This window comes from Lepidochelys olivacea (genome assembly GCF_965140295.1).
Source record: "Lepidochelys olivacea isolate rLepOli2 genome assembly, chromosome: 11".
NCBI classification, from domain to species: domain Eukaryota; kingdom Metazoa; phylum Chordata; order Testudines; family Cheloniidae; genus Lepidochelys; species Lepidochelys olivacea.
Window position 1 is genome coordinate 34,298,822 of NC_140421.1, and position 17,021 is coordinate 34,315,842.

At 42.6% G+C, this 17,021-nt stretch overlaps 1 protein-coding gene across 5 annotated transcripts in view; it reads left to right on the forward strand.

The window, feature by feature from the left end:
- The window catches only part of SLC4A10 (solute carrier family 4 member 10), a 285,654-nt gene that overhangs the window by 153,028 nt on the left and 115,605 nt on the right, over nt 1-17,021 (forward strand). For all 5 annotated transcript variants that reach the window (XR_014713600.1, XM_084643433.1, XM_084643434.1 and 2 more), the window contains exon 4: nt 8,017-8,155. Coding sequence is in view for 4 of the 5 variants with exons in the window: in XM_084643433.1 (XP_084499559.1) it covers nt 8,017-8,155 (139 nt within the window). In the remaining variant the exon portion in view is untranslated. The remainder of the gene's footprint in view (nt 1-8,016; nt 8,156-17,021) is intronic.

Genomic DNA, 17,021 nt, shown 5'->3' on the forward strand with positions numbered 1-17,021 from the left:
AGTGATCAATGGCTCCATGTCTAGTTGGCAACTGGTATCAGGTGGAGTGCCCCAAGGGTCTGTCTTGGGGCCGGTTTTGTTCAATATCTTCATTAATTATCTGGAAGATGGTGTGGATTGCACTCTCAGCAAGTTTGGAGATGACACTAAACTGGGAAGAGTGGTAGATACGCTGGAAGGTAGGGATAGGATTCAGAGGGCCCTAGACAAATTAGAGGATTGGGCCAAAAGAAATCCGATGAGGTTCAACAAGGACAAGTGCAGAGTCCTGCACTTCAGATGGAAGAATCCCATGCACTGCTACAGACTAGGGACCGAATGGCTAGGCAGCAGTTCTGCAGAAAAGGACTTAGGGGTTACAGTGGACAAGAAGCTGGATAGGAGTCAACAGTGTGCCCTTGTTGCCAAGAAGGCTAACGGCATTTTGGGCTGTATAAGTAGGGGCATTGCCAGCAGATTGAGGGACGTGATCGTTCCCCTCTATTTGACATTGGTGAGGCCTCATCTGGAGTACTGTGTCCAGTTTTGGGCCCCACACTACAAGAAGGGTGTGGAAAAAATTGGAAAGCGTCCAGTGGAGGGCAACAAAAATGAATAGGGGACTGGAACACATGACTTATGAGGCGAGACTGAGGGAACTGGGATTGTTTAGTCTGCAGAAGAGAAGAATGAGGGGGGATTTGATAGCTGCTTTCAACTTCCTGAAAGGGGGTTCCAAAGAGGACAGATCTAGACTGTTCTCAGTGGTATCAGATGACAGAACAAGGAGTAATGGTCTCAAGTTGCAGAGGGGGCGGTTTAGGTTGGATATTAGGAAAAACCTTATCACTTGGAGGGTGGTGAAGCACTGGAATGGGTTACCTAGGGAGGGGGTGGAATCTCCTTCGTTCGAGGTTTTTATGGTCAGGCTTGACAAAGCCCTGGCTGGGATGATTTAGTTGGGGATTGGTCTTGCTGGATGATTTAGCAGGGGGTTGGACTAGATGACCTCCTGAGATCCCTTCCAACCCTGAAATTCTATGATTCTGTGATTCTATGATAGCAGGCAGGGCAGTCACGCTGCCTCAGGAGGGACCCTGGGAGAAACTGTGGGCTTTCAGATTGCTTCCACTAGTGCATCAACCCTGCTCTGTGAGCTAAAGTGAAGGATGGAGGGTCATGATCCTGCCTCCTCCCACATCCGTTCAAGCAATTTGCTCACTGGAGTGAGGATGGAGCCGTTTTTATTCAAAGGAACTGTTACTGTGAGTGGCTCTCCTGTGGTGCATGCAGGAGGAAGCCCCTTACGTGACTCCATTTCCCTATGTGCCATTTCAAGGGATGGTCACAATACAGCCCAGTGTGTTTAGCTGCCTGCTTGCCATGAGCGCTGTGTCAGTGAGCAACTTCCCTGTTGGCCTCTGCAAGCTGGGTTATGCAGCGCTCCAGGACTATCAGTCATATCCTTTTGACTTATCCAGTCCTGGTGTCTGCAACTGGTTTCTGTTTTAGGGCCCAGTTGCAATTTCATAATGGGGCCATTCATAGTAGTGAATGCTAGGTCCGTAGAAGTGTCTGCATTTCCATTCTGCAGTTTTCAATTCTGCACCACTGAGTCCCAGCTTGGATTTACATCTTTGAAAGTTACTTACACATGTGGACTTAATTTACACCCTTTTTTGCACCTTCACTGTGCAGTTAGACTCTTCTGGATAAAGCATTCTTGGGCTCATGCTCAGCACAGCTGAAGAGGTGGGAGGCAAAACTGGTTCTAAGCCTTTGTTCCTCTCATAGATCCTGGGAGCAGCTGGGGGCCAGCATGCATTAGAGTAGCTACATGGCTGCTTTAACTTATGCTGACTGGAGTGGTCTATTAGCAGGGACTAATACTGTTCATTGCACTCTGGTTCATATCATATGGCCTTCCCACCCCGGAGTCCCCCTCCCTGGTTCTAGCTGGACACTCCATGTCTTTTCATGTTTGGGTATTAAGCGTAATGCACATTTATGGCAGTGATAGAAATAATAATTTTAAAAATTGGCCCCATTATTCTTGCTCATTTCTCTAACTTGTGTTTTTTTAATGTACTTTTCAATTTAATTTACTTTTCACAGTAAAATGCTGACTGTGCTTACTTAAATGGGAGGTGAAACTGATCAAATTTAAAATTAAATCTCTGTTATCCCAGCCTAGAAGAAATTTACAGTTTCCTGTCTCACAGGAGTCACATTTTGCACTAAGGATTGTGTTACCACAAATTTGACCACATGGAAATGAAATTTCTTTTCATGCAGTTTTTGAATCATGTATTTGTTTTTTCCCCTTAAATGTCATAAATACATTGGCATTTGTAGATTGTTGCTGCTTTTAATGAGAGTCAAATTCTTACTCATGTTAGTAACGTTAAGTCAATTGTGTGAGTAAGGCTGACAGGTTTCATTTGTTGTTTTGCTCTTTTATACTGTTATGGTCTCTAGTTATCTCTCATTTTCTCTCTCTTAATTCTTTTCCTATTTGAAGATATTTGGGTAAAAATATCTGTTTCATTTTTGTCTTCTACATAAAATCACATCAAGTCAAACCACATGAATTTTCCAACTTCCAGCTCAGCTTTGTGTCTGAAAATCAAACTATGCTCTTCATGCTTGGGACATTATCATAAATCATCACCAACAATAAAGTATGAAGAGTCAGAACGTAGCAAGTAGTTTTGCTGATATATTAATGAGAAAGACAAAACACAGTTTGTTCTGCCTCACCTCTATAGGTTCTTCGCTGCTGTCCGTAAAATAGTCATGCGTGACTCAGAAGACACAGTAGCAGCAAATCAAATACAGCAGTAAGGTACCATTTTCACAGCCACTTTTCTAATAACCACACTGTAAGACAAGGGTGGGCAAACTACGGCCTGGGGGCCGCATCCAGCCCTCCAGATGTTTTAATCCGGCCCTTAAGCTCCCGTTGGGGAGCGGGGTCCGGGGCTTGCCTCCCTCCGGCACTCCAGCCAGGCAGCGGGGTCCAGGGCTTTCCCCACTCCATGCGGCTCCCGGCAGCAGTGGCACATCCCCCCTCCAGCTCCTACGCATAGGGGCAGCCAGGGGTCTCCGCATGCTGCCTCCGCCCCAAGTGCTGTCCCCGCAGCTCCCATTGGCCAGGAACCGCGGCCAATGGGAGTTGCAGGGGTGATACCTGTGGACAGGGCAGTGCACAGGGCTGCCTGGCGGTGCCTCCGCTGCTTGAGGTAAGCGCCGCCTGGAGCCTGCACTCCTGACCTCCTCCTGTGCCCCAACCCTCTGCCCCAGCCTGGATCCCACTCCTGCCCTCCGAACCCCTCGGTCCCAGCCTGGAGCACCCTCCTGCACCCTGAACTCCTCTTTTCTGACCCCACCCCAGAGCCCGCACCCCCAGCCGGAGTCCTCACCCCCTCCTGCACCCCAACTCCCAATTTTGTGAGCATTCATGGCCCGCCATGCAATTTCCATACCAAGATGTGTCCCTTGGGCCAAAAAGTTTGCCCACCCCTGCTGTAAGGTATTGTTCTGATCTCTGATTTCCTTCCCATGTTGAATACATATATTTCTATGTATATAATACTATCAGAAATCCGGAGCTCTATGGTACAATACTGTTCATTATCACTTAACATAACCATTGTGTAAGTCAGTTCTACTGCTGGTTTCATCAAGAGAACTGGATGTTCTTGGCACTGGATGTTCTGGGATTCTCCCACAGACAATCTCTCTTGAAAAGCAGCTTGCTTTCCATGTTATTTCTCTCTAGTTACATAAAAACACACATTTATCTTTTGTCTCAAACAAATGCTTGCACTGGAAGATTAAGCCTCCCTGTTATATTTACTTTTATTCTCCAGTAGTATGTGTTAGCTATTGAACTCACTTTTTTGCTTGAGCTGATGGGATAAAAGTGGACTTGTCACTTTCTAAACTATGGTCCATGGCATCCCAATACTTGTAAATGCCAGGGAAGGGCAAAGCTGGTGAATTGTAAATTTTTATAACTAGTGAACTCAAACATAAACAAACCAAAACCAAATTTTGTGTTCCTGTGTCAAGGAAGAGGCAAGTACCGTTACAGTTCTGTGAATTAATTTAAGAATATAATATTTACCTGCAAAGTAGGCATTGCCCACTGGGTCCTGGCAAGATGTCAGTAGCAAACCCACTGGCACAAACTTTGAGTGCCCCTGCTGGACTTTCCTGACTCTCTAAAGCTCTGTTTAGTGAAAGAGAAAATGGTCACAAATAAATACAGGTATAACACAATGCATTTGCTGAATAATGCAGCTGACAGTTTCTGCTAACCAAAACACAGAGCTGCAAATAACTCAGAAGTACATTTAGCAGCAATTTTTGGATTCTACCATGTGCTAAACATACGTCCTCTGGAGGATTTTAATCACACTTTGTCTATATGGATTTCACAGAAATGAGCTATTTTTAGTGCTTCATTTCATTTGCTGTTTGGGACAGTACACTATACAACACAATTGTGCAGTGCAATATATGACAATTTACAGAAAATAAATTCTGCCCACTTTATATTCATGGTTACAGTAGTGAAGGGAGCTTACCACATGCAACAACAGTTTTCCACATGCAAAGGAAAAGACCTAGCCAAGTGGTAGCAGTTAGAAGCGAGGAAAACTTCAAAGAGTACTTCACAGAGTTCCCCACACATCATCTCCCCTTCCCCAGACAGCATTCAGACCCATCCCACAAAGCCCTTGGATTCCCAGGGATTGGAAATAGGTCAGGCTCATCATGCACATTTCCCCCCACTCCTATGCTCCCTGTCAGTGCAGCTCTATTGGCTTAAAGGTTGGGACTGTATCAGAGCTTCTCAAACTGGGGTGCAGGGGGTGTGGAATGTATTCTGTGTGTGGCGGGGGGGAGGGATGAGAAGCTTTAGGGGGAAAAAAGGTGCTGTGCACATTCAGAGCTGGGTGGCCGTAGATTAGCAGCTGCTGGTCGGGCGCCCAGCTACCCAAATCAGCAATCCCAAAAGGTGGTGCTACCTTCAGAGCTGGGCGCCCGACCAGCAGCCGCCGTTCTCCACTCTGCCTTCAGAGCTGGGCGCCCGACCAACAGCCGCCGTTCTCCACTCTGCCTTCAGAGCTGGCTGGCAGAAAAGCAGCAGCTGCTGACTGGGTGCCCAAAGCGGGGAGGGGAGGAGGCGTAAGCTACTGCAGACGCAAAGAAGGTGGGCACGATCAAATAAGTTTGAGAACCACTGGACTATATTCTCTTCTCTTGGGAGTCTCTTTGGGGCTGGTAGGAAAATGATGTATTAGTGGATTGCCGCCTTCCCCTGGCCCAGTTTCCCATCCACCCACCCTCAGTGGGGTTGTGATGACTTGCGTGTTGCCTTCCTGCTTACTGCTTCCTGCTCCCTCTTCCTGTTGGTTTCCTGCTTCCTAAACTCAGTGTTCTAGTTTGCATGCCTTGTGTGCACACACGTAGCACTGGGTGTGTGCAGTTACCCAGGGCCTGCTATTACATATCTGCCATTTGGACTGTTATGATTTTTGTTGAGACTTAATAGATTTGTGGTAATTACATGTTTTGATTGACCACCAACTAGCATGTCTTGCTTTGATTTCTTTATGATTTGGGATTGCTGTTCTGGGATGCATCAGAGCATCCTCCCAATAGGACCCACAGAGTTCCTAATTCTGGAGAGAGCCTTTCTCAAAGAGAGGAAGGGAGAGACCTAGGGTTGTCAGCTGTCCTATGACTTGCATTCAGCAGGGTTGCAAGGATCCCCCACAGTTTACCTTCCTGGCTCCTGCGGATTGTTAGGCAGAAGAATTGGAGGCAGCTAATCTGCCTCTCTTCTTCCACTCTCTCTCTCCCTCCTGAGGACAGCCCACATGGAACAACTAAGAGGAGGCAGAGGAGGCTGCTCCAGTGGCCTACCAGCAAGGGAGATGAGGAGGCTCAAAAGGTGTGATGGAGAATGGGAGTGTAAGATGGGGGCAGAGACTGGGACTGGAAGGATGGGCACACAATTGGGGACATGCAGGGTAGGGTCAGAGGATGGGCTGAGATGCAGAATAGGAAGGCAGGGGCTGAAAGAAGAAAGAGAAAAAGATGATGAGGAGCAGGGGCAGAATGGAGGAGGTAGCTCCAGATCTTCAAAGACCCCACAAAAACCAATTCTGCACCTTTCAGTTTTCCCCTCCCCCCACGGTCTCCCTGGCCCTGGCTCTCCCAGACTCTCCCTATCTTTCACCCTGACTTTCCTGAACTGCCCCTTGCTCCCTCAACAACTTCCACCAGCTTCTGAAAGCTAGGCTCCTGCCTCCCCCTCACACCTGCTCACACTATGTATGGGGAATTTATACCCTTAGGAAATGACAACATGTTCTCACTTGTGAAATATGTCACAAGTGTTGCTGCTCTGTTTGGTAGCTATGGCATTGGTGCCGCAAAAGTGGGTATCTCTATAGCTGAATTCAGCCTACCACACCACTGGACTCCTTCGGCACCTCTGATCAGCACTTTGTTCTCTGTGCTTTTTGGTTGAGTGCCACCTTATCAGAAAGACTAAACTTTCACAGGACGGGAGAGCAGCCTGGGAGAGCTAGTGTTGCTTAACCCCAGAATGAAGTGGTAAAGTAATGTTTCAATCAGACTGCACCCCAGGCACAGCAAGACAGGGGGGCTGAAACAATTTATATAGTGGGGGTGCTGAGAGCCATTGAACCCTTCTGCAAACCCTGCATATAATGGAAACCACTTCAAGCCAGGGGGTGTGCAGCACTCCCAGTACCCCTAGTTCCAGCACCAATGCAGCAGTGTGTCTGCTACTCCATTTCTCAGTTGACTAGCAGCATGGCTCCTGCAGTCACTCACAAAGGATTCTTGGTTGTTCTTTCAGCTGTGAAGTACATTGGCAGAAACTGTAACTATACATTTCTGGAGATATCGGATGCCATCCATAGTTGTATGATTTGAGATTTGGATTTTATTAAAAATAGATTTTAAGACTGTTACAACATTTGAACCAATAAAACTGTAGTATGCAAACATGTGCACCATGACTTAAGTCAAGTGCACTATGACTGCCTGAGTTTTCTCTCATATTTCAAAGCACCAGTCATAAGGGAAGAGCAGTCTGTCTCTGAGACAATGTAGCAGCTGATTGGGCAGTGAGGAGAAGATCATAGGGGAAAAGAAAGAAGGGAAAAGGTGGTGTGAAGGGAGGAGAGCAGGAAGAGAGGATAAGAAATGGGGAAGTCAAGAATAGATAGGAAAAAGAACTGCTGGAATGGCAGCAATTATTCTTACTATTCTAGCCCGCCTTCTGTCTGTCTGTCTCTCTCTATATGTTGTTTCTAACTATTTAGGCAGGTCCAACAGGACAATTTATATCAGTGAATAGTGAGAGATTTGAAATTCATGGAGGGTATTTTCTTTTGGGACCTATCAATAGAAGTTTAATGGAAAAAATGAATGCAGATGTAGTACCCCGACTTTGTGAACTGAGTTAAATTTGTACATTAAAAATCAGTCCACAGTAGTTAGCTTGTCTGACACTTAGCAGTACCTGTGGTTTATTTTACCCTGTTAGGCTGGGTGAGACATCATTAAATCACATTTGTAAGTATCTGTATACTTCACATTGTGAAAAAAATGTGTTTGTCTGTTTTGGATATATTTATTTAATTAGAATACAGGTAATTTAAATGGAATAAACAGATCTTAATAGTAAAGTGCTGTGTGCTCTACAGTTCATAGAGCATGAGTTAAAGCATGACTGAACTGACAAGATGTGTGATTATTTTATGTATTACAATACTTGTTTGTGAAGGTTAATTATCTGGATAAGAGACAGCTGAATAATCTCATGAAATTCCAGTCATTTGCTTACTGAAGGCATACAAATGACTGTTCTCACTAATGTAAAATCATTTTGCATTTAATCCTTGCTGAAAAAATGCACGTTAGTAATTCGGTCCAATCACAGTCCCTGCTGTCTATGTTTTTTTGATGATATTTGTGTTTCCCCCCCAGACACCCCATCACAAAGAGTACAGTTTATTCTTGGAACAGAGGATGATGATGAGGAACACATTCCTCATGACCTCTTTACTGAACTTGATGAGATTTGCTGGCGTGAAGGAGAGGATGCTGAATGGAGAGAGACAGCAAGGTAAGTATTTTCAGGAGGTGTTTTTGTCAGTAACTGATGGTCACTGAAAGTGTGGTGAGACGTTTCAAAGCTGTAGGAGGCCCAGGAATGGATTTTGGATACAAAGCTTAAACAAACAAAAAAATCATTTAAATCCTTGTATAACTAGTATTGCCACAGTATCTGTCATTCCTTAAGACCCAGATGTTTTCATCTGGATTTAACATATATAGGTCAGAATGAAAACTGAATGAAAGAACTGACGTAAACAAAAAAAATCTATTACTTACAGTAATTAAGTAGACGCTTTTATTCATATTTTAGCCCATTATTTTTATATTTAAAGTATTTTTAAACTTACACAACCAGGAACATATCCTTGAGAAATCCATGAGTTGGCCTCTTTATTAAAAGATCACAGGAGAGAGGGAATAACATTACCATAGCCAAATTAAACTTAAGATAAACTCAGATATTCATAGAGTCCAACCTTTAATGAGCAGATGCTCTGGAGACTTTGAATGTTCAATGTTAGATCATTTCACTTCTGCAGAATTAAAATGTGGAAAGAATGTCTGCCCAGATTTTTTCTCTGCTGAAAGACATTAACTGAATATCAATTACATAACTGCTTGTTTTTCTTCCTCGGGCTTCTAAGTGTGGGAGTCACTTACTATATACCTGGTTTCAATGGGGCATTACATTTCCAACAAATCTGGATTTTGGGGCTTACCATTTTTCTCCTTGGAATCTCTACACTCTCCTCCTTTAGATAACTGCCACTAATTTGTTTAGTGTTCATGGAAGGTGCCAGAGTGCCCAGAGATATCGGGCCAGATCTGTGACTTCAATATGGCCTTGGTGGATGAAATAGGCTGTAGATTTGGCTGAATTGATCAACTGAGGAATCTATCTATTGGAGGAATACCCAGGTGGTGGGGTTCCGAAGGGCCAAGAGCAGTCACTCATCCCTGTGACCTCGCTGCAATTGTGTAAGCTTGGAGGGGCAGAGAAGGACAGGTTCCTTGTTCCCTTCTCCTCCATTTTTGTGTCCACATGCAGGGGGCATCCTCAATCAGTTCATATGCTTTTTTCCATGGACTACAGTAGATTACACCACAAAATTGATGTTCTGTGGGTCCTAAAATATTCATATTCACAGTCAAAGAAAGAAAATATAATTTATCTTTTTTTTCAAAAGGTCTTCATTTTACTCATGCTAATTAAAGATGGTTTATATCTTGAAGAAAAAAATCAATTCTGTTTATAGTTACAGAATTTTTCAGCAGGGAAGTGGAATAGGAATGTCTTCTGGGAAGCATTACAGAAGTATGTTTCTTAGAAATTATTCTGATTTTAATTTAACATCTTATAATCAAGACAGAATTCCAAATAAATAGCTGAAATAAAAGAAACATCCATTTAATTTGATCTATCATATGTCTATTTTAATTGTCCTCCTTCCTCTTCACAGTAGATAAGAAAGCACGTTTTGTATTGTACATACTGTGACGGGGCAAGGCCGGATGGCTATAGAAAAGTAGTGGGAGATAGATATATTAGCTCCAGGCTAAACAAATCCCTGGTACCAGGTTAAGTGAAATGGAAGCTGCTCCAGGTCAATTAAGACACCTGGGGCCAATTAAGAACTTTCCAGAAGGCAGGGAGAATGCTAGGTTGATTAGGACACCTGAAGCCAATCAGGGACGGGCTGAAACTAGTTAAAAGCTTCCCAGTCAGTCAGGTGGGTGTGCATGTCAGGAGCTGTGGAAGGAAGTTATGCTGTTGGAGAGGCTGAGTAGTACACACCATATCAGGCAGAAGGAAGGAGGCCCTGAGATAAGGGTGAAGTGGAGCTTGAGAAAGTGAGGGCTGCTGTGGGGGAAGTAGCCCAGGGAATTGTACACGTCATGTTCCTAAAAGGTCAGCTACCATAGCTGATACTATCAGGGTCCCTGGGCTGGAGCCCGGAGTAGAGGGTGGGCCTGGGCTCCCCCCCTACCTTTGCCCCCTGATTAATCACTGAGACTGGGAGACAACAGAGACTGTGCAAAGAAGGATAACTTCTCCTCCCCTCCCTTGCTGGCTTATGATGAAAATGGCTCAGTAGACTGTGACCCTTGTCTCTAGAGAAAGAAGGGTTACATGGAGGGTCACAGTGAGCCTCTGAGGCTAGCGAAATCCGCCAGGAAACACGGGACCCATGGAGGCAAGGACAGGGCTTTGTCACAATACACACTAGTAAACTAATAAGTGTAATGAAGTGGAGTAGGTATTACATATTACTGAATACATCACTAATTCTGGAACAATAGGCTTTTAGAGTAAATCCTTGATCCAGCATTCAGTTCCAGTAAGTAAGCTCTGTTCTGGAGACAACTGTAGTTGTAGTAGTAAAATTAATATATAGAGCACTTTTCACCAGCTGATCTCAAAGTGCTTTGCAAAGGAAGTCAGTATTGTCACCCCCATTTTACAGATGGGGAATCAGTCACAGAGAGAGGAAGTGACTTGCCTACAGTCACCCAACAGGTCAGTGGCAGAGCCAGGAATAGAATCCAGGTCTGCCAAGTCCCAGTCCAGTCCTCTGTCCACTAGGACTTATTGCCTTGTAGGAGTCAGGAAGGGGAGGAATCCTTCCCTTCAAATCAGGGAATGCCTCTTAGCGGTTGCCGTATCTGCAGGGCTTGTGGTAGCTGTTGAAGCTCCTGCTCTCTACCTGCTCAAAGGTAAGGACTAGTGGATTTGCATAGTGGCAAATTCTCCAGTCCCTCTATTGTCTCCTCAGCTCACCCTCAACCCCCTGAATACTGGGCATAGCTAAGCTCCAAAGAACACAGCTCCATGGCATGCAAAGGGCATATGGTACGAATGATGTGAGAAGCCCCAGGGACGTGCTGCTTCCTCACTCTTGCAAAAGCAAAATTCCATTAGTTTCACTGTGATTAGGGACTTCTGTGGCTGTAGAGATGGGGCGTTAGGTGGTGGTCAAGATTTCCCTTCGTAATATTGCCACAAAGGAATGGCATAAGAATGCCAGTGTTTCTGATGGATTTTGTGACTCTGGTGTTAATGTAATTGTTTTAGAATATCTTCTTTTATAAACATGAGTTACTGTGTATTTATTGTTTGCATGTTACCATCAGTGTGCTAGGTACTTTACAGAGCAGCTAACAGAGTTATTGTGTAATCAATAGCCAGAAAAGGAATACCAAGAGCCCAGTCCAGCTCCCATCAAATTCCACGGCAGTTTCGCTGTTGACCTTAATGAGCACAGAACAAGGCATCAAATAGTTACATATGCATTTTACCAGGAGGAGGTGTGGTGAATCTCTGGTGCAATATGTCTGGACTCTTCTGCAATTCCATTTGATGGAGCCTGCATGCACAGTCATTATTCTGGAACCTTTTATAAATGTTGTGTGCAAGCGGTGTAAGATTCATTGAGACATTTGCTGCTCAGTTAGCCAAAATGGTAGCAGCTATTGAAGAGGAGTGTGGATAAGATTTGGCTGAAACTCAATATCTCTGGGAAGAACAGAACAGATTTATCTAAACAGAGGGAAAGGAGTTAGCAAGCTGCTGTGGAGGATTTAAAGTGGCAAAGGCTCAGTTGTGTTGTCTCAAAGGCAGATTCCAATCCTAATGAGCCCATCAATACAATATTATTCATGCACAACGTTTTTTATGGTTAATAATGGTTTGGTATACTAACCATTTAACTATATTATTAAACATAAATAATTGGATTATTTCTTTTTTGTAACAGGCCACATTGCAACAATAATTATGTGCTATTATTTAGAAATCAAACATATACAGGAATTAAAACATCATAAAGTAATCAGAACATTTGTGAACATTTGGTGAAAGCAGGAATCTCTTGTGTCAGCCCTAAAGTGATCCATTTTGCCCCTTTAATGATGATAAAGAAGCAGAAATGTATCCTTTTGGTAAATGACATTCAATGTTACTAATAGAATAATTTGCACAGATGACTTGGCTGTACTATTGTGTACAGAATGCTTGATTTATAGTTGCTGTCCTATAAAAGTACTTAGTGCACCTGTGACCCACAGACCTCCTGGATGTGGTGTCCTCTCTAGTAGCATCGAAACCACTTAAAGATTAATGAGTCTGCTATAGCTTTAGCTAATAGTCATATGGCTTTTAGCTCATGCAGTAGTGGCTCATGCATTTAGCTTCAGAGGTCCCAGGTTTGATCCCACCCACTGGGGTCTGTCGGTGTTACAAGTGGGGGTTCGTCCAGGATATCAACTGAGAAGTCTCTGAAGGTCGGGATACGCTTCCTCAGCTAGGGGAAGTATGTAACCCACACACCTCCCGGATGTGGTATTTTATGCCTTTTAATGGCACCAAGACCACTTAGACATTAATGAGTCTGCTACAGCCTTAGCTAAGGGCCATGTGGCTTTTGGCTCATGCACTAAGTTTCAGAGGTCCCAGGTTCAATCTTGCTTGCTGACGACCGGGGTCTGTCAGTGTTACACACACTTTGTAAAGAAACAAACCTGGAGATGGTAGTTAGACTTATAATATATACACCGTAGTGCAACAGCATGTTGATAAATGCTATCGAAGTTCAAGTCTATTGAACCAGTCTTTTGCATTGCTGAGTGGGACAGTGGTTTAGATTTCCCATGGTTGGGAAATTTGGGTGATTATCTGAGCCTTATTCAGATCTCTTTAGTCTGCCTATTTGTAGTTGAAATCTCAGGAGAACGTCCTTTCCCATGAAAGCACTTCTGCTTCTGGAACTGACCAGAATATGGTAAACCAGTGTGGTAAGAAGTTAACCAAACTTTTTAGATCTTCAGAAAAGATTTAGCTTAATTTTTGATGAAAATTATGATCTCTGTTATATTCAAATCCATTTTCCCATCCATAGTTTTGAGAGATGGGTAGCTAACAGGTGCATTGGTTATGACACGAATGCCAAGCGATAATCGCTGGTAGGGCAAAATAAAAACCCACTTTCTGCAAATGGTCTACACTTCCTTTCAAAGACATGAGGTCACACAACTTGTCTCCCTTTGTCACTTCTGGTTTGTCTCTAAGCAGTTTATTTACTTTGGTTCATTTTCAAATTAACATTGGCAAAAGTTCATGCTGAAACAGGTATAATATGTAGGATTATGATGCCTGTGCTAGTCAGGCAGATTGCAAGTGAATGAATGCTTGGGGAGACACAGCAAGCTCTGAAACAGATATTACTGGACCCCATAAGCCTGATATTTTGCACTAAAAAGTTATGGCAAAGAATACTACAAAGTGTTCATATGCTCTATTTCATGTTATACTATGTACAAAATACCCGATACATTTAAAAAACAGTGATAGTTTTTTTTAAAAAATTGGACAGTCCTGTTTAACCCTTTGGTTCTATAACAGAGTGTCACCATTGGAGAAACTCTTGAAGTATTTTATTTTATCAGTCAATGACCTGTAGGAGAGGTCATACATTTCTTCCCCCACCCACCTCCCACAGCTAAAGAAAGTGTCAAGCTGCAAAAACTGAGCGTGGATTTTGAACACTCCAAAATCTGTATTTCTGTTTTTATTTAGCCCACTATAAAAGAATGGGAAAACTTGGATCCAGGCCTGGGTTAGGATTTCTAAACCTTTTATGTTCCTGAAGTTTGGCGATAAAGTCAGGGGCTTGATAAAGACCCAACTCTGGATTATTATCCACCCTTTTCCTTTTTTTAAAAAAAAAAACCCACCAGATACATTTGCATAAAGATTAGGTCTTTCTTCCTTTTAGAGTTTCTGTTACTGATGCTTATTCCTTGTTTTAAGTAATAATCTCCCGACATGGTTAACAAGTATCACATGAGGTAGTGTATCCAACTCAAAATATAGAGAAGAAAATCAATTCAGGAAGCATTTCTTAGAAGAGATGGGACACTCCACTCAGAGAATGGCATCAGCAGTGTTGTGCTACTGTAACATGCATCAGAACCATTAACTAGTAGTGCAAGATGAAATCTTAAGAAATAAAGATCATGTTTTCATACAAATATTTTTAGTACTAAAAACAGATTGACTTGGATACGATCACTGACATATATGGAAAACTGCTGAAAAACCAGACACATAGGATAATGACACAATGGTAAATGACACAGGGGTGAACAGTGAGATGGCAAAATTTGGAGATGATACAACATTACTAAAGATAGTTAAGACACAGGCAGACTGAGAAGAGCTACAAAAGGATCTCTCAAAAGTGGGTGACTGGGCAACAAAATGGCAGATGAAATTTAATGTTGATAAATGCAAAGTAATGCACATTGGAAAGCATAATCCCAACTGTACATATAAAATGATGGGATCTAAATTAGCTGTTCCCACCCAAGAAAGAGCTCTTGGAGTCATTGTGGATAGTTCTCTGAAAACATCCACTCAATGTGCAGTGGCAGTCAAAAAACCAAACAGAATGCTGGGAATAATTAAGAAAGGAGTAGATAATAGGACAGAAAATACCATGTTGCCTCTATATAAATCCATGGTACGCCCACATCTTGAGTAGTGTGTGCAGATGTGGCTGGCCCATCTCAAAAACAATATATTGGAATGGGAAAAGGTTCAGAAAAGGGCAACAAAAATTATTAGGGGTATGGAATAGCTTCCGTATGAGGAGAGATTAATAAGACTGGGGCTTTTCAGCTTGGAAAAGAGATGGCTAAGGGGAGATATGATTGAGGTCTATAAAATCATGACTGGTGTAGAGAAAGTAGATAAGGAAGTGTTATTTACTAATTCTCATAACACAAGGACTAGGGGTTCACCAAATGAAATTAATAGGCAGCAGGTTTGAAACAAATAAAAGGAAGTATTTCTTCACACAACACACAGTCAACCTGTGGAACTTCTTGCCAGAGGATGTTGTGAAGGCCAAGACCATAACAGGGTTAAAAAAAGAACTAGATAAATTAATGGAGGATGAGTCCATCAATGGCTATTAGCCAGGATGGGCAGGGATGGTGTCCCTAGCCTCTGTTTGCCAGAAGCTGGGAATGAGCGACAGGGGATGGGTCACTTGATGATTACCTGTTCTGTTCATTCCCTCTGGGCACCTGGCACTGGCCACTGTCGGAAGATGGGCAAGATGGACCTTTGGTCTGACCCAGTAGGGCTGTTCTTATGTTCTTAAATAAACCACCCAAAATGCAAATATCCAGGAAGAAGAATCCTGGAAAGCAGTAATGTTAAAAGTGTCTTGGACAACAGATTAGAATGAGTGTCTGATGTAATAGGGCAGCAAACGCAGAGGCACCACTTCATTGAGTAGAGGTAAAAGTCTCTTCTGATATAGTTCTGGTGTGACTGGGCCTAGGCTATTGAGTTTATTTCTGGATACATCATTACAGAGAGATACTGATTTACAAAAGAAGATTCTAAGAGATAGGAGATATAAGAAATATTTTTGATGCCATTATATAACGAGAAGGACCAACGCAAAATGCAGATCTTCCTAAACTGCAGACTAGTTATAAAAGAGACAAAGGGCAAACTAGTTTTCATGAGATACTCTGAAAGCAAAAGACACCAGGCAGAATGTGATTGAACATGCGGTATAGAATGCTAAATCTGATCTCAAATATGTTATGAAGAGTTTCGCCAATCCCAGGGAATATGGAATATTACAGTTTTCACATAAAGTTTTACCACATCATATGATTTTTTCTGACAGTGTTTGATTCAATTGGTGTAATTTTGTGTGGGAAAAGTACACTTGTTTGAAAACCATTGCTTTGGACTCATCTAGAAAAGCAATAATTGCAAGTTGAAAATGAAATCTTAACACAATATTCTGTTGTGAAACAGAATGTCAACTGTACCTTGATATAATCATGTGCGACCAATCGCTAACTGTAAAATCATAGAATCCATCAAATTTATAATGACAAACAATAGTTAATATTGGCATTTTAGTGTTTGGGTTGTTTGGTTCTAAGTCACCAAGCCTGTTTTATCAAGTCAATGTTCATTATAGAGAACACCAAATACTACCCATCTACCCATTCCTTAATCAGAAAACATAGAAAGCTGAATAGCCCAGGGCATACTTAGGAGAAATGTGCCAAAGAGTGTACTCAATTTACGTCATGTTCTGTGTGTATGCTGTTTTTGTTTCATGTCCTATGCAGGCCTTAAGGGAGTTTGGCATTTAATTTTGAAAAGGTGTCTCAGAAGACCAAAAGCCTGGAATACTATAGATGCCTGTGGGTTGTGTCTCAGAAAATAGTATATTGATCCTTAGGTACAGAAAAAATCAGTAGAAAACCACCACCTCATGGCTGGTATCATATGAAGATTAACATTGCTTAGGGCACTCACGAGAAAGTGTTGGGTGATCAAAGATAGGCAATGAAGCAGAATAGTTTGCATTCAATTTCCACGTTATGATTAAACCACTACCTCTGCAACTATAATTGCAAATGTTATCATTTTTATGGCCTCTTGAACAGAAATAAATCTTTTCAGCCCCTTTCCTCTATCCTCATTAGACATTTAATTTTAAAAGTATCCCCCCAATTTAACTGAGTGTTGAAGGAAACACTCAGGTACACTTACTCCAAAACATAGTATCTTGGCTTCAAATAGTGTTTCTACAAGTGAAGCACTAGCTAGCAGGAGTAGCTAATTAACTTCAGGTTCCCCCAAGATTGTGTCAGAAGCTTAACTGATGAGACCTGAAACACAAAACAGGCAGTTTCATTTTCTGAATAACTTCTGTGTGTGAAATTCAGCCATCTACAGAGCATCAGTCCAAGACTCATGAAACATTCAAGTGATTACAGGTTTAAGTGGGAATTAAATAAGACATAGACCCTGGATTAGCCCCATCGACATAAGGATG